Raw genomic sequence first — 20951 nt, 5'->3', positions numbered from 1 at the left:
CAGTCTGAACTTTAAGTACTTCTGTTGGGTCTCTTCCTCTAGGTTTATTGTAGAGGTTTTCCCAGAACGTTCGTAGTTTTTAGCAAAGCACTGCAGATCATGGGTCATCTGGGGAAGATGCTGGATCTCAAGTAGTGTCTACCTGAATAGGCCATTTGCAGTGTTCCTCAAGGTATGGAGAGGGTGGATCAGACTGTATTTAGTTCATCACTGCTTCTGTAGCTAGAGATTGGAAGTGACATTGCATTCATCTGTAATGCTGTGAGAATTAAAAAATTTCATCATTGCAGTAAAGCTCAGAGCATCCTCTCCGTGATTCATTGACTCATCCTCGTTAATGTGTATAAATATCTAAAGGAGGGGTGCCAAGAGAATGGATCCAGGCTCTTCTTGGTGGTGCCAAGCAATAGGACAAGAGGCAACTGGCAGAAACTGATGCTCACGAAGTTCCACCGGAACATAAGAACTTTGCTGTTCAGGTGACTGAGCACTGGAACAGATCGCCCAGAGAGATTGTGGAGTCTCCCTCCCTGGAGATATTCAAAAACAATCTGGATGCAGTCCTGTCCAATGTGTTGTAGGACGACCCCGCTTAAGCAGTCAGGTTGGACCTGTGGTCTCTTCCAACCTGGACCGTTTCTATGTCCATTTCCAGGACAAACGCCCAAGCTTATCAATCATATCCCCAGTGTACGCGGGAAAAATATACTTTAATATATAATAATATACATAAAATATATGTTATGGTAACTATACACAAAAGCTTGCAGTGCAAAGAGAAACGGAGAAGGTCTTCAACATCCCTCCGCCCACTCTCATTACAGCCTGGGCTTCATCAGCACCCGCCCCTCCGTGCGGGGCAGCCATCGCCGCTCCTTCGGCTGGAGGGAGCGTGGCGGGGGGGAGCAGCCCCGGGCACGGCGGAGCGGGGGCTGCCGGGGTGCGGGGCTGCGGTGCCGGCTGCGCTCCGCAACACGCTGCTCGGCGGCCTCAGCCCCGCTGCGGCAGCGGGAAACGCGTCACGGCCCCTACCAAACCCGGGGTCACGGGGAGCATCTTCGGGAGTGGGTCTGGGTTTGGGACACAATCTGGGACCAGTGTTCCCTGCCGGCATTTTGCCTTCCCCAGCGGGGCTCGCGGGCCCAACCACCCACGCCGCTCCCCATACGGCTCGCTGGCCGGCGGCGGGCGGGGCGAGGCGCGGCCCGGGGGGCTCACCCCCGGCCTGGGCCGCTCCTTCCAGCCGCCCCCCGGCCCCGCCTTCCCCGGGCATGAGACACCCGCCCCCGGCAGCACCGGGGCGGTGCCGGGCTGCGGGGACCGCCCCGCCGTGCGACAGAGGCGTGCCCGGGCCGCCGTACAGCGCGGGGCATCCCACGTGGAGGGAGCCGGGCCGGGATGGGGAAGCGGCGGAGCGGGCGGGAGCTGCTGCGCAACCTGAGCAAGAAACAGAAGAAGCACCTGCGGGAGTTCGGGGAGGAGCACCCGTTCTACGACAAGTGAGTGCCGGGGTGGGCGAACCCGTGGGAGCGAGGGAGGGAGGGGAGTTGCGGCTGCATGGTGCGCTGCCGCTCGTAAGCCTGGAATCTCGAGAGGAGAACGGAAGGCAGGAAGTCTGGGCTCGGATTTTCTTGTCACAAAGGTCGTAGGTTCTTGTGGTGCAGCTCGGAGGCTGCCAAGAGGAATGAGGAAGCGGAGGAGTGCGAAGTTGGGTTCCCGTTTGACTCCAGGCCCGTCCCTTGGCTTGTCAGGGCTCCAGCTTTCCCACTGTTTGTCCCATGCCCCTTTCCGATGCCGCACAGGCTGTGAAAATTTAGCACCGAAGACCTGTGTGATAAAAGCCATGCCTCCTGGGCAGGATACCCGTCTGTCAGAGAGGGCACCGTCCTTTGGTGCCCTCGTGTAAACTTCTGAAGAAAGAGTTGCTCAGTCCAGATGCTCTGTGTGACCTGGTGCTGCTGTAAAGCCTTGGAAGCCTGCGAGGAAAACACTGCTGTGTCACCAGGTTAAGATATGCCTTTAGGAGAAGGCACATAGTGTTAAGGTCCATTCTTTGTGTGTCCCCTGGGACCCTCCTGGTCTGTGTCGCTTGGGATGGAAGGCAGAGCCCTGTCCTGCTGGGAAGAGTGTCCTGCTGTACAGTGACGCTCAGTCCCACTCAAGGCTCTGCATCTTTTTGAAGTAGTTGAGGTTAGTTTAAGCCTAGCTTGTGTACAGTGTCTTGTTTACAGAATTGCAGTCCCAGCACTGGTTGATTAATGCTGTTTTCCTGTAGTTTGTCAATATTTAGTAGGTAGGTCAATATTTAGTGCTAAAGATAGGCTCTTGCTCTGGTTAACTTTGTAAAAACTATCCTTGTAGCTAGCTTCTTTTAAATTCCTTTTATCACCTCGTCTTCTGATTAAAGCTGGATTTTACTTCAGAACTTTATTGATCTGTTGTAATGCTTGAGCACTTAGGCTTCGTGTACGGGGTGTAGTATCATCTTAGAGGGTGACCCTTCAAGGTTAGTTGCAGTGTTTTTCTTAGGGACAAATATGTGATACTTTGGTTTTAAACTTTCTTTTAACTTCTTTAAACTTGTAAAACTCATCTGTTCACTCTTCCCCTCATCTCTTTCATCCTGTATATAACTTCATTGACAGAGTAAGATATTTCAGTGCTTTCTTTTCAGGGTTTCTGGAAGACCAGAAGCAACTCAAATATGTGAACTGGTAATGTATTTTTTTTTTCCTTACTTTTACCTTTGTGGAGTTCAGTGAAGTGAAAACTTTGCATTTTGTGTTACCAAGTTATTCTGACTGATTAAGTTGTTCCATTTAGAAAACAAGTATTTAGGAGAAAAAAATTAATGTGATTTTTGTGTAGCTCTGAATTGTTCTCTGCAATGTCTAACTCAAAACTGTAATACCATAAGAGGGCAGAAGCAGCAGGAAATAACAGCAGTTCCTGGATTTTTTGCATATACTTAGTTACAGTGAAAATTATATCATGCTTTAAGTTGTTTTTAATAATGTTAGTAAACTTAGTGTTGCATGAGTTAGGAGATGTTTCGTTCTCTGTTGAACAAAGAAATATGTTAATGCTCCTTCCTCTTCTTCAGATTGCCAGTGCTTTACCTTTCAGTCAGGATTTGGTAACCTTTTTTATCATCAGATGAATAAAACACTTCAGAGTCTTAGTGTGGAAAATTTATTACTCTGTTTCATTTTTTTCCTTCAGCAATTTTGTGCATTAATATAGTATGTACTGATTTTTCCTTTTGGAGTGAGAGGAATTAAGAAAGGAGTAAATGCTGTTGTGCCTATATTTCTGTTTCAGTATACATTTGTCTATAATCTGGACACTGGCTTATGCATGCTCAGGACAGAACTGGCTCTGACTGTGGCTTGTTTGAAGTGTAGGGCTGTACAACTGGGTCAAACTGACCAACGCCCTGGGGAACCATTGTCAGCTGACAGATATTTCACTTACCTTCTTGAAAGCCAGAAGCATTTCCAGTGTGCTTGTCTCTTGTAGGGGTGCCCTTCTATGATTATCAATCTCTGAGTGGTTTTCTTAGAAGAATGTAATGCTAGTTCAGTAATACCTTGTCTGTGGAGATCAATGCCCTCACTTTGTTGAGACTGAAAGAACTGGATTTTGTGATGCTCTAAGTCCAAATCGGTGCCAGAACAAGGCACTTCAGACTGTCTCTCCCAAGATGCTTTCAAATCTAAATGGAGGTGTCCAGCATAACTGATGGCCATAAAATGGTGGCTTGAAAACTTCCTTTGCATCTGCATAAGGGTTGCATGGGGAGAGGGGGGAACATAACGATGGAAGTAGAAGTAAGGGTAATTGCCTGCTGCCTAATTGTTACTGTAGTGCTGTACACTCGTTTTCCTTTCCAGTATGAGAATTCTGATAAATCGAGTGCAGAAAGCGATCAGAGACTGGAAGTGGAACAGGTGTCTGTATATCATAAGCTGCTGGCTACCCTGAAGACCTCTCCTGAGTCTGAGAGTGAGGAAGAGGAAGATGAAAGTGAATCAGAAGAAGTGGGGAAACGTGAGGCAGTAAATGGACAGTGAAGGATTCCAGGAGAGGGTAGAAGCAGATGGAGGTGAAGAAGATAAGAATGATGTACCAGAGGAGGAAGCAGGTAGTTTGTCTTTTCCATGCTTTGGTAAATGTTTGGTAACGTATGGTTTTAGCCTGGATCTGGTGTAGACTGCTTGTTGGCTGAGTGCTCTTCTGCCTTGGAGACTCTTGCTGCATTGCCTCTGTGTGGGTGGGAGCAGCAACTGCTGAAGGATTTAGCGGGGACAGGGTTAGCTGTGTCATTTTCTGTCAGACAGCCCACTGCTGCTTCCTCAGATGTTGTTTGTGCGGCAGCACAGGGGAAAACCACATGGAGCAGCCCATACCAGGGGTCTCACCCCACTCATGGGAGACACAAAGCTGTCTCTCTTGAGCAGCATCTGGCTTGGCTGCTGCCACCGAGAGGAGGGAAAGGTTTGCTCATAGCAGAGGAAAGAGCATGTAAACTGGGAGAAAACCTCACCTTTAGGATTAGGATCCCTCATTATGAGTCTGCAAAAAAACGTGGGGTGAGAGAGGAATCAAGTTTTAATTATTTCCAGTTACTTGGGTCTTTGGAAACTAAGTTTATTCATCAAAGAGATTACTTTTTTAATTTTCTCTGGGGAAACACATTTTGAATTATGTAACATTTGGCATGCTAGCCAAAAGTCATCTTTATTGTAGAATACAAAGCCTGTTTTTATCTTTTTTGATAGAGTTATTGGGAGGAAAAAGACAGTAACTCAGACTGTGAACATCATCTACAGACAGTAACTTTTCCAGGAGAAATAACCCATTCTTCCCTTGACAACTACAGGCACAGCAGAGCAGACACTCGGCCAGGAGCAGGATGATGGCGCAGATACCTCTGGTGACCCACGTCATGGAGTAATTGAGGAGTTTACTGATGTGAAACACGAATCTGAATTTAGCTTGGAAACCAATTTCAGGAAGAGGAGAGTGGAGATTGCAATGCAGATACAAGAGACAGAAGTTCTTCACAAGCTTTTCCGAAGGTAGTGTGTTTGTGTTTTAGGGATCTGCATTAGAAGAGTATCTGTAAACATGTTTAAATTATCAAACACCTTAAGGATACTCTGTATAGTTTCCAAGTTCTTCCACTGCATTATCATGCATTGCCCATGTGTGAGCTGGTTCCATAAGGAATTGTTGTAGCAGTTGTGTAGCTGAACCATTTGATTTCTGGAGCCCCTGTGGACTGGGATTCACGCATGGTTTCTGCTGTGGACGATTAAAGCTTGAAGTATGAAGATCCAGAAATGTGTGTGGAGGGTGTTATATCTTGTTCTGTTCCTTTAACAGTAGTTTTAAAAGCCAGTGTGATACGAAGGGCTCTGCAGCCTGCACTTGACTATGGAAGATATTTTTGGCACAAACAGCACAGGAGATAATCACAAAGCTGACCTGTGAGGGCATCCTTCACAACTCAGTGGAGTTAGAGGTGAGATTCTGAGAAGCTTGGTGCAACCACAGTCAATTTAGACAAATGCTCTGGGCCTCTCAGAATTTTGAAGGTTATGCAGAGGTCTGACTGCACCAGGATCAGGAAGGTATGAGCCCTCAGTGGAACATGCGTGGTGTTCTTTAGGTGTCGCACAGAATCTGGGTGCATCTGAGCTCCAGTGTGGAAGTCATCCCAGCTATGTAATACAATCAGTGCACAGGTGTGCGATCGCTCAGCGCTATCCATACACTGGCAACTTGCCGAGCTTCTGCTCGTATTTTATGCTCTGTGGCTTTAATTAAGATGGCATAGTTGAGAGAGAGAATATGTTTGTAGCATCCCTAGTGATGCTGGCTTGTCACTCTTGGAGCAGCAGCTGACATTAGATCTGGGAGGCAGCTGGTTGATACATGAAATGTGTGGAAGCATCAAAGGGCCATGTGATAGAAAAAACAGCTCGTTCTTGTTACCATAAGAATATGACTTACTTAGGCTGTTGGCATTGCATTTTAATGAGAATGGTAGTTCTCCAGCTGCATGTTAAGTATCTAAGAGCTTTGTTCCACCTATAAATGATGCACTACTTCTCAGTGGGTTCTTGTAGCTCGGAAGTGTCTTATAATCTATTACAGAAAACGAGTCACCCTAAGATAACAGAACGGGGATGAATTTCTCCTTGGCCCTGAGGTCACTAGGAGTCCTGAAAACTGCATCCATCTTTCCTCTACTTTATCTGAAACATGCTGGCAATCGGTTAAAACTCAACCGAGAAGCGAGCTGTAGTCCAATTAAATGATACTCTGTTCATTTGTGTTGCTGGGAAGATTTTCTCAACAGTGTCCTGATTAGCAAATGTCTTGACTTTTGCCTGGATAACTTGTATGTGGGCTGGATATTTGTTGGCAAGCACTCGTGTTCCTAATTCGTTTTCTTTATGCAGCAAGTGCTGCTGTGCTGCAAGCAGGACATAGGGCTGGCTTTCAAAATACGCTTTGCATGTGACTGTGTGTGTGCCAGTGTCTTTGAGTGTAATATGACTTAACAGTTATTTGCTCTCCTTTCCTTTTCAAAAATAATGCTATTAGATAAATCAGACTTCTGCTCACTTCAGGCAATTTTTTCCTCCCTTCTCATAACCCCCCCTAATATTTTCATACTTTATTACAAACTGTGTTCATCTCACTGGCCAAAGCCTGGGCAGAACTGTTTATAAATTAAGAAGGGCAGTAAGTTCCACTTGGGACTTTACTATTGACAGCCTTTTTCACCTGCAAGCGATGGATGGTTCAAGCTAAAGGCAAAAAATTGTCACAGTGTTTTCTACTACATATTGGTTTCCTGCCCCAACATTTGTTTTGTGCTTGAAAATTCTAGTACTTCCCTAACTGCTTCTTTTCTTTTTTAAAAGCAATCTGTCAATCTGTCCCTCTGTTCCTGTAGAGAGAATTTGAACATCCTTTCTCTCATCTCCAAATGCTTTGAAATAACTAGTTTTAATTGTGGTATTTCAGCGTGGAAAATGTTCATCTCATTTGCAAATCCATTCTGAAACTTGGTTCCACTATTAGCTGCAATAGTTCTCAGGCTATTTTTTTTGTTGTTATTATAAATAGATCCATTTAACAGCACATGGACAAAGAACTTGAAGAAAAGAAATAGAGAAAATGTCTACCTTCCCAAAACTTCAAGTCAAAGCCAGGTAATAGTGTTCTGTACCCTTACAGAGTTCCTAAAGATGCCTGGATTAAATAATCCTTTTTTTTATATAAAAATTAAGTAGATTCTAATTGTTATTAGTAGCTGTTGGCACTGGAAATATCAAGATTTGTTACTGTTGTTGTTGAACTGTTTCTTATGCACCTAGTGCTGTGCAACGAGTTGAAATGTGAAGTCTGCTGTTCTGTAGGCACATGGTGACAATCTGAACATACAGCTGTAGAGTTTGATCTGTAGTCCCAAAACCTTGACGTAGAGTAGAAACAGGGCTTGTTTCTGAGTTGTGACAGCATGATGCCAGGGATGTGCTCTGCAGCTGAACCTGTGAGGTGACCATGTGCTATTTATAAGTACTTGTGATGCATTTTGACATTCTTGCTTCAGGGTGGCATTGCCAAGCCGGTGAAGGGAAGTTACTACTTATATTGTTAATTCTGGCCATAATATGTGCATAATATGTGAATTACCGGTACCAGAAAGCCACCTCATTGCTTAACAGAGAATATTGGTTTTCAAAATACTCACTTTTAGACAAATCCTTGCTTCCTAACTTTTTCACATCTGATTTTGTTTTGGAGAGTTGCCTACATTCTGGTCAGCCATATGCTGGGTGACATTCATTGGAAGATATCCAATGGTAGTTAGTCCGAGAGAAAGCTGTGATTTTTTTTTAAAAAAGTTTAATTTATTTTTTTTTTTTTTTGGAATATGGTGGCCAAAATTACCAGTGCCACCTGAAGAAGTGCATGATATCCTTTTGCTTAAATTGGTGTAGCTACTTTATGAGGATAGTTGGGAAACAGCTTGCATGGCAGAAGGCTTAGAGTTTTTCCCTCTTAACTGATAGCTGTTACCCTCAAAATCAGAGAGGACACCCAGCAGATTTCATGTAGCAACCTGAATACAACTTCTGGGATAGCCCCTGGGTTGTTTTCATCTTTAAATACGTAGGGTTATAACCAGGGTGGCAATGGTAAGCATAGTGGAGTCCAGGGTTTTCATCTTTTTCTGGGTTGAGCCACTGATTTGCTGGGTGGGTTAGGCAGAAAATGCATCCTTCCTCAGTTTTCTGTAAAATGAGAAACAGTTATAGACACATCACATCCAGATCCCCGCTGAGCTCAAGTTATGTTATTTGCCCTGGCCGACCTCTATACAAAATAATTGTATATTGAAAAAAGGGTTCAACTTATATTATGAAAAGGTAATTCCTGAATTTCATGAACTTGATATAAACTGTCAGCTCTGGTGACATGCCTTTAAAGTATCACAAGTTGGGTAATCTGACTCCTCTTTGTGTTGGCTTTTTCTTTTCAGTGGCCAAGACTGGGCCGACTAACTTTTCTTCCACTTTGGAGAAACATAAAACTTTGAAAGCAGACAAAGAAGTTGATGTGAAACAGCTTTATCTCCACAAGCCTTTAGAGTCCACTTGGCCAAAAGTGAATAAACAATTTCTCTCCTCGGTGAACAAACCAAGCGATTCCCCTTTTACCCCGTTGCAAAGAGACCTCTTCTGTATCATGAATACATACCGGGACTTGTTCTATCCAGAAAGAAATGCTTTAACAAATGGAGAAGAATCCGGCATGCTTACTGCCTGCATGCCTTGAACCATGTTCTGAAGGCAAATGCCCAGGTGCTCAGCAACAATGCCAAGCGAAGAGACCGAAAGCCAGGGTCTGACACAGATGACTACAGGGATCAGGGGCCACTAGGCCTAAGGTAAGAGAGCTTCATTAACATGATTCCCCATCCCCATCCTGGCTGCCTGTACAAACATCCTGGTAGTTTATACAGAAGTATTTCTGTTGCTGCTCCCTCAGGTGACATGTTTCTGGGCATGTGGCTTTCCACATCCCTTTATCGTGCCCAAAAGTTGTCCTCTATGGCCAGGGCGAGTGCCCTGCGAGAAGCAGTGGTCATGGGGTTGATAACCAGCCTGTCTCTGTGCCAAGCCATGAGTTTGACTTACCTCTTTGTTAGTCCCCATATCGCTACAGGCTGTTACCTTTTCCTGCTTCCATATCTAAATCTACTAGCACAGACAGGTGCTTCCACATCATCTTCACCATTAGTGCAGGTAGTGTAGGCTGTCACCCAGTGTGGTTTGTGCCAGAATTTTTTTTGTCTTTATGCACTTGTAAGGACTTGCCTGCATGGAAGGATCTTTCTGTACCTGGGAGACCTCAGGGAATCCCATTGTCAAGGCCACCTCTCATAACTGGGGGAGTGGACCCCAAACCAGTCCTCCCTGGATTCACAGCATCCTCTAGTTGATAACCAGGCGGATTCAACTATGGCCAGCCTGTCACTCGTGTGCCAGCTGCCTGTTGAACAATTCCAGAGTTGGGTTTTAGTGTTTGCTGCACACCTGGCCAATGGCTTTGGTTTCTGTGTTGACTCTCCTGTTAGACATCTATATTTGTGCAGAGACTGTTGCCACTCACCCAGAAGCCAGCCATTGACCCCATCTCTGTATTGTGAGAGCTCTTGCTTGCCTGGGGGCAAGGGGGAACAGGAGAACATGCTTAGTTTTCAGTTCCCCTGTATGGTATCCTGGGTGTGAGATGGGGAACCAAACTGAGCTGCTGGCCAGTACCAGTTCATGAGCACACTGCATCCCATTGTATCCTCCTTCCCCACTGCATGTCAGATTTGTTTTGGTTGTTGGGATGCCCCCCGGTGGCATATCCAAGTAAAAAAATAATTTAACATACAGTTAACTGCGAATGTTCATATTTTATGGGTTATTCTGTTGTAACTATTGATCTGTGCAGGTGCTGATTATAGTGCCCTTCAGGGAATGTGCTCTGCGAATTGTGCATATTTTCATCAATCTTCTTGAAGTGAATGACAAAAAAAAAATAGATGTAAGTAATAAAAAGCGCTTCAAAGGGGAGTTTGGCTCTGACCCGGAAGAGAAGCCCCCCAACCTGAAAAGACCTGAAGATTATGAAGCCGTCTTTGCTGGCAACATTGATGACCACTTCAGAATTGGTAATGACTTACTGAACAGAGAGGTTTTAGCTTGGAAAGAACTGCGAAATAACAAGATCTTCTCAAATGTCTAGGAGCTATCAGGGCTGAAGTTCTGGCGACATTCTAGGCTCTTTGGTATTCCTGCTGTTTTTGCACTGGCAAGTTGGATTTTTCTGAAAATTTTTCTTGCCTTGCCAGAACTTAAAAAGGAAGAGAAATTAGAAAAGTAATTATTTTTGCATCAAGTTCAGAATCATTTAAAATGCAATGACTGCTTTATTCTAGAAAGACTGCCCACACCTCATTTTGAAGATAGCCTTGATTATGCAGCAAAGTCTTTCATGTTATAAAAAAAATCTTTGGGGTTTAATCAGCCTGTTCACAATGTCTCTTGTAATTGGTAATGGTTGGAACAAACTTAAAGCTCAATACTGAGCAAAGTTTTCTGCTTTTTTTCCCATGGTTTTCATGAAAAGCAAGGGAGGCAGCAAGTAGGAGTGTTGGACCAGCAGCAAATTTGAGACTGTTTCATAATATTGTAATCTTATGCTGTTTAGTAACTCAGTATGCAGAGAATTAGCTAGTGGCTTGGTTCCTGGAGCTGCCAAGATGAGAAGGCAGTTTTTTTAACTTAACTTGACAGATCAGAGGCTTTTGAAATATTGTGCCTCAGAAGATAAATTGGCACCCCAAGAAATGTAATGAAGATTACAAGCAGGTCACACTCGGTCTTTCTTTCTTCCTTCCCTAGTGAATATCTCTCAGGCTGAGAGCATCTTACTTTCAGTAGCATAATAATTTTCCTTTCAGTCTTCTCCCATAACGCAGTCTGCTTGTTCCACTTACTAGGTGTTAAGAAATGCTTGAACAAACTTTCAGTGCTCTTGCTTGCAGAAGCAAATCATAGAAGCAGAAAAATTTCTCTTTTCTTACTGTGCCTCACACCCTGTTACTTCTGCACAAAGATCTAATTTAAACCACATTTGTTATGCCTTACTGAAACCACTCTTTCACATTTTTAAACAGAAAAAAGACTTGATGTTGCTAAGCTGTGTATATGCTCTGACAAGTGATATCTTCTTCCTGGAAATTCAACTAAATGTACCTTACTTTTTTTCATTTTTTTTTTTTTCTTTTTTGTCATTGGGTTAAAATAGCAGTAGGGACCCCCACCAGTGTCTGTCTGTGTGAAATTCTTCAGTTGTACTTGTGATAGTTGGCTTCACACAGACAGAGAAAGAAGTTGGAGAGACTCCTTTGTTGGGCAGACTGTAGGGGTCGTTTGAATGTGGTCTGGACTAGCCAGATTTTTAAGATCAGAAAACTGGGTTCTAGCAATATTGCCAGGTAGTTATGACACAAACTCCTTTGATTCCTTCCCTTTCCTGTCTATAACATGAGATGATGCATAAGCTGCATCAGCATGTACCCTGCAGCATATGGTGTGAGAAGCAGTGGCAGGCAACGTACAGAACTGGTCATGCATTGGTCATTGTAGTATGAAGAACCTTCGTGGTTTAGTAGCAAATCTTGCAGCTCTCTCAATAAAGGCAGTTATATAGTCAAGAGGTCCGCACCAAATCTTTCATGACAGATTAAAATAACAGTAACTAAAGGCAGAGACCAAAGTTTAGGATTTAGGGTGAAAGGAGTAGTTAATAATTTCTGGCTTTTTTTTTTCTTTAAGTACTTCAGCCCTCTCATCCCCCTGTTTAGCAGAAAAAATATCACAAAAAATATGTTTCAGTCAAAAAATTTTGTCCAGGTTCTGAAAAATCTGGAAAAAAGTACTACTAAAAGACTTTGCTGAATTTCATGAAAATTTTCCAAATGCTTGACAAATGGGGGTAGAGTGGGTAAGTACTTTTTGAGGACAGAAGAGTTACCGACAGATTAGTTGTGTCCAGCTATTATCATCAGTATGTCTCAAGGGAGAGGAGGTGTAGGGAGTTACTATTACAGAGCCTGCTAGAAGAATACGGTTGATAATTGATCTTAACTAAGAATTTGCCATTGGTTGTTGTTGGACAGGGGTTGCAATTCTCCAGAAGAGTATGAGGCTGTATGCACCATTTTACTCATCAGACATCATCATTGCCTCTCCCCTGGGGATGAGGACTGTTATTGGCGCAGAGGGGGAAGAAGAGAGATTTTGATTTTCTGTCGTCAATAGAAATTCTCATAATTGATCAAGCAGATATTTACCTGATGCAGAACTGGGAACACGTTCTGGTGCGTCTTCCGTATGTATTCATTTTTGTGTTGTACTGTGTCTCGTTAGTCTGGTGTAACTCGGTTTTGGCAGTGAGCAGTATTGCTGGTTTTTATTGACTTGATTCCAGACATGTATGTTTCTTCCTTTTTCTCCCACCACCCTGACATTTTCCTTATACTAAGAATATTCTTTCTACAGATTTTGGTAGTATTCAGCACCTGTTCTTTATAAATTTTAGTGGTATATTTCGTCAGAGATATTTTTTGGACAGTTTTAATTACCTTGCAGGATGAGATAGTGATGATTCTTTTAATCACATCTAGGAGAAAATATGCCAGCTGTCTGACTGCCCAATGTCTCAGTCAGACTGCAACCATGTGAGGAATCTTTACAACCTAATTCAGGTTCCCCCAGAAAGCAATAAGAGCTGCTGCATGTCTCCATTGACTGCCAAGATACTAAACCTTAGTCAAGTCCATAGTTAAACAGTATGAATGTTTTTGTGTACATTTAATGAAAACAGAGCTTTTGGATTGTGGCTAGTATGTGGTGGTACCTGTGCTTTTTGGCTTCTGGTTAATAAAAGTTTTCAGGACAGAAAGGATGGGGATTTTCTTCCCACACAGAAACACCTTCGAAGTACCTGGACCATGCATTTTGACTGTATGATGTTACTGTGCATTTTAAATGAGTCCAGAAGCTGTCTTCTTTCCTCATGAGTCCCAGGAAGGGCATATGAGTCTACGTGATGTGCAAAGAATGAGTCCTGGAGCCTGTTTCCTGTTTTTCCCTCTAGGTGCAACTGCCTGCCATGTGGTGGTAGGGATGCCAGTCCTAGGCATCATTCCCTGAGGGAAAAATGAGGTGAATTTCTTCACACGCCCCCAAATTCTCCCTGAATGTGATGGGAGCTGAACTGCACTTGGGCTTCTTTTAGCTCAGAAACCTTGGGCCCATTGACTTTAATACAAACAAATCCATTATATTTGCCCCGAGGAGAAGATTGGAAGCAAAGGTTACTGTTACTGGTGACTAAAGAGATGGTAGCTTTCAGTTCGGTGGCAGGAAATCAAGTAAATTACTCTTGCTGTGGTAAATAAGTTCCAGACAGTCCTGTCTTGGGAGATACTGATGTTTTATATGCTCTGCTGTCTTGCTGGTCCCTGCCCTCTTTCTTGATGCAGTTCAGGCTTTTGCACGCAGGGTGCAGGGATGTCAGCAGTGATGTGTTTCCATCTGTCTGTGTAGCACCTGATGAAGCACATTAACCTGCTGCCTCTGGATTCCCACGGGGTAGACTTTTCCCGAGTGCGAATGCTGAACCTCAACAACTGGTCCAAATACTACCGGCAGACGCTGCTGTTCAGTGCCCTTCAGGACCCCCAGATCAACTCTGTCTTCAACAAACACTGCTTCAATTACGTTGGGCAGGTGAGCTCACAGATGAGCTGAAAGATTTCTTCTAATGCTGACAGAAGGGAGGGGGAGAGGAACAGAAAACCCAACACGCAGAAAAATTCCATAACTCAGTTGCTTAAAGACTGTGCCAATCATTTCACTTACCCAAGTAATGCAGTCTGATTCTCCATGACGCTACATGCTGTGCCAGAGGCATGAAGAACTACTCTTTATGCAGCCATGCTTGTTTGATCCTTTTCTTTCATGGATAACTGCTGTTTTATGTCAGAAATCAGACTTTTTTTTTTTCTTAATTTGACACACAGAAGTTATCTTGTTTTATTTATTTTGTTGTTAAATGAAGGGTTCACCTGCTTCCTTTTTTTTTTTTTTAATCTCCTACTGTATAAGCATGAATTGTTATACTTTGAAAGAAACAGGAAAAGTAAAAACCTTAGGAGATGTATCGAAATCAGGGTATTAGTAGTCATTGTGTATTTAGCAGATCCAGTATGTGTATACATGACAGTACTTTTGTATTGGAGCTTTCCTAAAAACAGCCCTGTGCACCTCTGACAGATGTGAGTTCCAAGCAGAAAGCTGGCTGCCTTTGGCATGCTGCTTCCCTTAACATCCTACTTTCTTCTCGCAGGTGGCCGTCCGCAATGTGCCGCTCGTTGGCTCCATTAGCCACGTTGTGGTCCAACTTCCGCATGTTTTTCGGAGATTAGAAGCTGAAAGTGTAACTTCTGTAATAGATGCAAGGTACTGTGTGTTTCAGACTGTTTTGCTGTGCCCTAATGACTGCAGTTTTGGGTTTAGCGGAGCATACTGTTCCCTGCAGAGCACACTGTGTTTTCACCACAAGTAGGATGCCTTTATTAGTCCTCAGGTGCAGGCTGAGCTCTGCACACATGGAGGGGAATACTGGCCTTCTCCCCCCAAAGGCACATGAGAATAAAGTCTGGGAAAGGAATATCAGTCTCTGCCATGATTGCATAGTACTGATGAAGCTTTTTATTCTCTATGCATGTAGAAATCCTATGAAGTTTAAAAAAAGGAAAAATGTGTAGAAAATCTTCTGTAGTCTGTTGTAGGATGGTATCTATGTTTGAGGTCATGTCAGTATCAGAAAGCTAAATCTTAGCTCTGGTTGCAACATACTTGTTTTCTTAACTGAGGTTTCAGTTTTTCATCGACAAAGTCTTGCCCGAGTACCGCGATGCCATCATGTCACACACGCTCATTTACGTCCCGTCATACTTTGACTACGTCCGTCTTCGAAATTACTTCAAGAAAGAGGACCTGAATTTTACTCACATTTGTGAATACACTAAAAAGGCTGCTGTCTGCAGAGCAAGGCGGTTCTTTCTCAAGGGAGAGAAGCAGTTTTTATTGTTCACTGAGCGCTTCCACTTTTACAAAAGGTAAATTGTGGACCGAGTTTTCCCTCTGAGTTGCATGTGTGCTGTTTTGAAGGCTGAGTCTGACCTTGATCATAGACGGACTGTACTGCTTTTTGAGTCTGTTGGATCTCTCTGAGGACATCTTTGACTGAAGAAAGATCTGTTGAGTTTACTTTAAAGTTTTTGCATGTTGTCAGCAGTCCCTTTGCAGAGACTTTAATACTTGGGTATGTGCAAGCTTTATTCAGGAAGGTAAGGGCTGCCAAGTTCCACTGATGTCAGGACAGGATGATATAGCCTGCAAATGGGATTCATTGGGCCTTTTATTTGTGTTCATCTGTGCCACAATAGTTGCATAAAATTTTGGAAAAGGGTGTGCAATTGATTCAATAATGCAGTAGAGCAAACTGAGGCCACTTGGAAAATTTGCTACGTCCTGACTGGAGCTGTTTACAAGTTCCTAATGGAAGAGGATTTTTTCTATTAGCAGAAGATGTTTTGGCAAGTACAAAAAGTTTCACGAGTCTTAGTCTGATCAGGCTTCACTGTCTTAAAATCCAGGCTAAAGAGGCTGACTACTACATAAGTTGGTGGTGATCAGTACTTTAGAGGAAGTCATTGTGCCTGACAGTGCTAAGATTTACCCGGTAAATTTCGATTCTCTATTTAGTCTTCAGTCCATGACAGAGGGTTTGTAGAGTTGAGTTACAACTGATGAGCACTGAAGTTGATGGAAATTGGAAGAACTGTACAAGATTGGTGGTTTAACTTTCACATTTTGTAAAAATTGGCAACAAATTTACTTCTTTGCTTTTTCCTAATACAGGTATACAATAAAAGGCATTAGGAACCTCATTTTCTATGAGCTACCAACATACTCCCACTTCTACAGTGAGATTTGTAACATGATGAAGGCCACAGACAATGGAGTGGATGCTACTTGGACTTGTACTGTGCTCTACTCCAAGTATGATGCTCAGAAATTGGCTGCAGTGGTTGGCATAGATCGCACAGCTCAGATGCTACAGTCCAAGAAAAACGTGCACCTCTTTGTTACAGGAGAAAATGAATAACTCATACTACACACTGGACAATTGGATGGGCCTGCATTTTACTCCTAATGCAGTTTTTTATATTGCTTTTTTTTAAAAGTGTTAAACTTTTTACTCCCTTTTATTAAATATTCTGTTGAAATTGTTCACATAGTATTAAATTTTGTATTTCAGTACTCTGCAACAACAAAAACGAAGGATGGAATTCAAAAAGCAGGGGCTAGGAAGTACTCTCTGTATAGAAACAAAATCAGTCCAGAACTATTCTTCTTGTATATTAAAAAACTCACTGATCAATAAAGAATCATGCTGCGATAAATAAGCTTTTGACTGTTTCACTTCATTTTCAGGTGTAGCAAACTCACCTTCTTTTATCAAAGGAAACATTTTCCTCTAATCTAGGGTAAGAAATATGCCCAAGTATTTAATGAGTCACTATTCTGTAAGCCTACACAAGGGAGGTGCAGGCAAAGCCTCTTCAACACAAGTGTGTTGCTGAATGAGAGGTGGACTTGCTTCAAGTTGACACTTTTGAGAATTCATGAATGTGTGCTTGGGTAGGAGCTCTGGTTTTGCATTTTTCTAGAGTGACCTAAATATTTCTGCCTCCTATAACAGACCTTTTGGCCTGTCAGTTCTACCAGGGTAAGTACAAAACCAGGTGGTGCAGTTGCAAATATCCATGGTCTCATGTCTCACACCATGGGTGAAGGTGGTTTGTCTGTGTTTTTTCTCTTAATAGTTGCTTATGGACAGCATGGAAGTGTCATGGTGCTGCCTGTATTTTCTTCTTCCAAGAAGCTAAGCCTAATTTAAAAGGAGCTAAAAGCAGGGAGATTAGTTCTTGTAAGCAAGTGCTAGGACAGTGGGAAAATTGTTCTCTGGAGGGGCAGGTGAGCCCTGCATCAGCCCACATGCTGGAAGGAAACAACCATCCTGTAGTAAGCTTGAGGGAGTTTTTGTCTAGGAGGCTTAAAGTAAATATAACGAAGTGAAATAAACTCCTTGAGTAAACGAGGCACATGATTTTTGCCAGTTTTTGTCATATGCTTGAGTCCTGTATTTCTCAGAGGCTAGTAATCATTTAGTAGACATGAAAATCAATGCGGTTTCTTTCTTTGCATTGTAAGTAGATGTTTATTAATTTTACATACCTCTGCTGGAGCACACAAGAATTAAGAGCCAGCCCAAGTGAAGTTTTTCTTGTGAACATCTGTACAGTACAGACGGCAGTAGCAGCAAACAAGGATTTTTCTTGTATGGCTCAGGCTGGATGGGGGAGAATTGTGGCTGTGCGTATGAAAACAAGCACATGAAATAGGATTAAGGAATTTTCTTTCTACACCGGATGTACTTAGCAGAGATGAATGGCTGACCTCTGAGGAGGCTAAAGTGGGATAGCCGCTTAGGGAGATAACGTGGTGCAGTGCAGCTACTGTTTCAAGAAGCAGCAAGAGTTTTGTGCCAAAGCCTTAACTGCAAGGATTTTTCTGCCTCCGCTGAGGTTAATAGTAAAGTGCTTTGTTAGGAGTATGGCCAAACTGAAATCAGAGGCCCTCGTGATTTTTTATATCAACTACCTGGGTTTGTTCCTAAGACAAGTATACTTGGAAATGTGAAATGTATATACCAGTGTCACATTTCTAATGATTATTAACTATAACTCACTGATTGCCAAAGCTGTGTGTAAATGCCTCTTCACTGCCTTCAGCTGGTGCTCGGAGCTGCTTGGCACAAAGTTTGTGTGTGATTGCCCTTAGAGAGCTCATATATGAGATTTTTGTGCCATGACAAATTCTTACTTACTTTAGTAAGGACCGTCATAAGCCAGCACTAGGAATCCTGTCTAGGAGGCTGTGCTAGTGGGTCAGATGGATTTGGTGATACAGGGAGCCCTTCTCTGTACTGGTGTGAGGGTGTTTCTGTTCCCAGGTGCTTCCTCCTACCCCTGTGCTGTGTTGTTCCCACACTTTGGCTGTCCTCCCGCTTGACAGTGGAATTGCGGTGAACTGGGGAAGGGATTTGGTCTAGCTTAAAATTCCTCCTTTGTCCCCTTTCTATCATTTTAAATAATTTCCTCGTGCAGTTCACAGCAGGACTTTGCAGAGGTATTTGTCCAAGAGTGGCTCCAAAGACAGTGAGTTACTGGAAGACAACAAGTGCCAAGGTCATAGTTCTGCCCATCCTGGACGCACATTCATGGGCACCAACGCTCTGCTTGCTGGGACAGCTGCTGGCTCCAAAGGAGTTACTTTAAAGCCCATCTTGTAATGCATTTTCCTGACTATTAATGTGGTTTTCAGAGAGGTGGCTGAACTTAACGCATTAGTGTGGGGACACAAAGTCAATTTTAGAAATCAGTATATCTGAAATATTAGAAATATGTATATCTGAGTCTCTTTTTTAATTGTTCAAGAGTTCAAGTTTTGACACAAATGGAATAAGAAAAGGCGTTATCAAATACAATATTTACCTCTTTTTACTTGACAGTGTGCAGTCTCTGCATGGTATTTTGCCACTTTTTCACAAGAATGCAGCAGTGATGAGTAACTACTTATCTTGAGGAAACAAATGTAAAACAAAATCCTGTTCATTTTGACCTCAGTAGGGGTCAAACCTTTAAGGGGGTGATGATGTTCTTAAGAATCCATTTTGTCTTCATTGTTTCAAGAGGATCTCGGAGTACTGAAAATTAATCCTGTATTCTCTGTGGAAGGTGCTGTAATGAAGTGAAAGCTGATGGCCTGTTCCAGGCACTGGCTGCTAATGTACAATAGTGCCAAAACTATAGCATCTAGCTTTTGTGAATTCAAACCCAAGGGTAAAAATAAACTGGGATGGAGATGTTAAACAAGAAATTCTTTTCAGTATCTTCTGTCTCAGGAAATTTCTAAGGAAAATCTACTAATGGATGACCAAGAGAAAAACATACTTGTCTCTATAAGAAGACTGTTCTTCCAGCTAATGAGCTCATGTTGTAGTGGATCATTTTTTCACTAGCAAAACCTAATCAGGATAAGAGGTTTGTTACATTTTGTTGCTCCTTTCAAAGATGACAAAAAGGCAATATTTTTTTTTCTGAAAATGTATTTGCAGGATAGGAGCCAGCCTTCTGCTGCTGCCTGTATTAACGTGGAGGAGGGAGGGAAAGGTGACTTCGGGACAGTCTGTCTCCGGCACTGGAGAGCTGCCTCCTGTGACGAGGCAGGTTGTTAGTTTTGCAGCAGTTATTGGGAAACATGGGATGAATCACATGAGAGAGAGAAACTGGAGCATTGCTGTTAACAACAGCAGAATTAACAATTACTTTACAGCTGTGCTGTCACAGACTGCCAGGGCTTCTCAGCTCCGTGTTAGTCATGCTCTGTGGCCTCAGCCCTAGGAATTACCCTCCAGGGTTTGGATTTTTTTTGGGCTTGGTATCCAAGCGTGTCTGATGAAACATTTTGCATGGGGGTTAGTTCAGAAAGCCTATCCACAAAAGCATACGGGGATGTAGGAGGACCCTGTGCAGAGAGGGAGAGGGATGAGAGCAAGTGGAGGATGCAGTCCTTACTGTCACCCAGCTGGCTGGGCTGCCCAACTGCTGTCCTGCCTGGGGACCCACCTGCACAGCAGAGAGGGCTCCTCTCTTTCATATGGATCTGATCAGAAAGCTCCCACAGGTTCTACACCAGGAAGGAAGCAGGTGCCCGAGGGAAGGTCACTGGAGTGAGCCGCCTTCATTTCCCCTCCCCAGAGATGCCAGGTGACCCTTAATCCCGTAGGGAAGGTGAAGGTTCTGCTGGTATGCTGGTGGAGCTGTGTCATGCAACAGCCTGGCGTGAGGAGGGCACAAAGCCAGAAGAAGCCTGACTGCAAAACACCACACAGGGTTTATTAGACATGTGTATTACTGTAGCCAGCTCTCATCCTGGCCAACAGGGTACTTTCGCCCACACTAGATCCAAGACGTAGTTCAGTCCCTGTGGCTTTAAATCTCATCTTCTGTGCCGACCTTGATAGTACAGGGTAATTAATTAGCCCAGGGCTGGTTGCATTTTAATTAACCATTAGCTTCAGTGGTGCTTCGGCATTGCTTGTTTTTCAGGCGGAGTGGGAGTTGTGCTGAGACCACCACCTCTGGGATGAATAAACAGCTAACAGGTATGAGCTGGTAATGAGAATTAGTTACCTGAAATGGAGATGTTGAAATGGCATAACATTGAGCGGTACTTAAGGAATAAATATTTGATTATGTAAGAGAGGTGCAGCAATCTTCAGTAAAGGACATAAGCGAGATCAAGGTAAGGTACAGAAAAACAACAACACACAGGACAAAAACAGGACAGTAAATGTGGAGCAGTTGACAACATAATTATGTCTCTGCAACTGAAAACAAATTTGGCCTTGGTCTTCCACATAAAACAGCAAAATCACACTGAAGTCTTACATGCTGTACATGACATTACATTTCCAGGGTCAAATCACTGATATTGGCATAAATCTAAATAGACTTTACCATAATTGCTAAAAGAGAGGTTTATCATAATGCTGTAAGATCTCTTATTAGCCCCTCCTTTACACTCTTACAAAGGGGGAACTTGGTAGCTGGGGCCATACCTGAAAAACAGTACCTTGATATGACTAGCTAAGAAGCAGAAATCTCCATG

At 43.2% G+C, this 20951-nt stretch overlaps 1 protein-coding gene across 1 annotated transcript; it reads left to right on the top strand.

Moving 5' to 3' along the window:
• Positions 1 to 1332: 1332 nt before the first annotated feature.
• On the top strand, positions 1333 to 16622 carry UTP25 (UTP25 small subunit processor component). Its single transcript, XM_032681381.1, is given in 19 exon segments — positions 1333 to 1499; positions 2675 to 2714; positions 3894 to 4061; positions 4063 to 4147; positions 4883 to 5011; positions 5014 to 5081; positions 7157 to 7197; positions 7199 to 7229; positions 8564 to 8582; positions 8585 to 8827; positions 8830 to 8955; positions 8958 to 8971; positions 10027 to 10246; positions 12260 to 12365; positions 12367 to 12460; positions 13692 to 13874; positions 14494 to 14606; positions 15023 to 15268; positions 16074 to 16622. Coding segments are annotated over 19 exon segments (2274 nt in total). The 5' UTR covers positions 1333 to 1398; the 3' UTR covers positions 16321 to 16622.
• Positions 16623 to 20951: the final 4329 nt, after the last annotated feature.

This window comes from Chiroxiphia lanceolata, chromosome 3 (assembly GCF_009829145.1).
Source record: "Chiroxiphia lanceolata isolate bChiLan1 chromosome 3, bChiLan1.pri, whole genome shotgun sequence".
NCBI lineage: Eukaryota > Metazoa > Chordata > Aves > Passeriformes > Pipridae > Chiroxiphia > Chiroxiphia lanceolata.
Note: the sequence above shows the minus strand (reverse complement) of the source record. Positions and strands in the feature narration are given on the sequence as shown.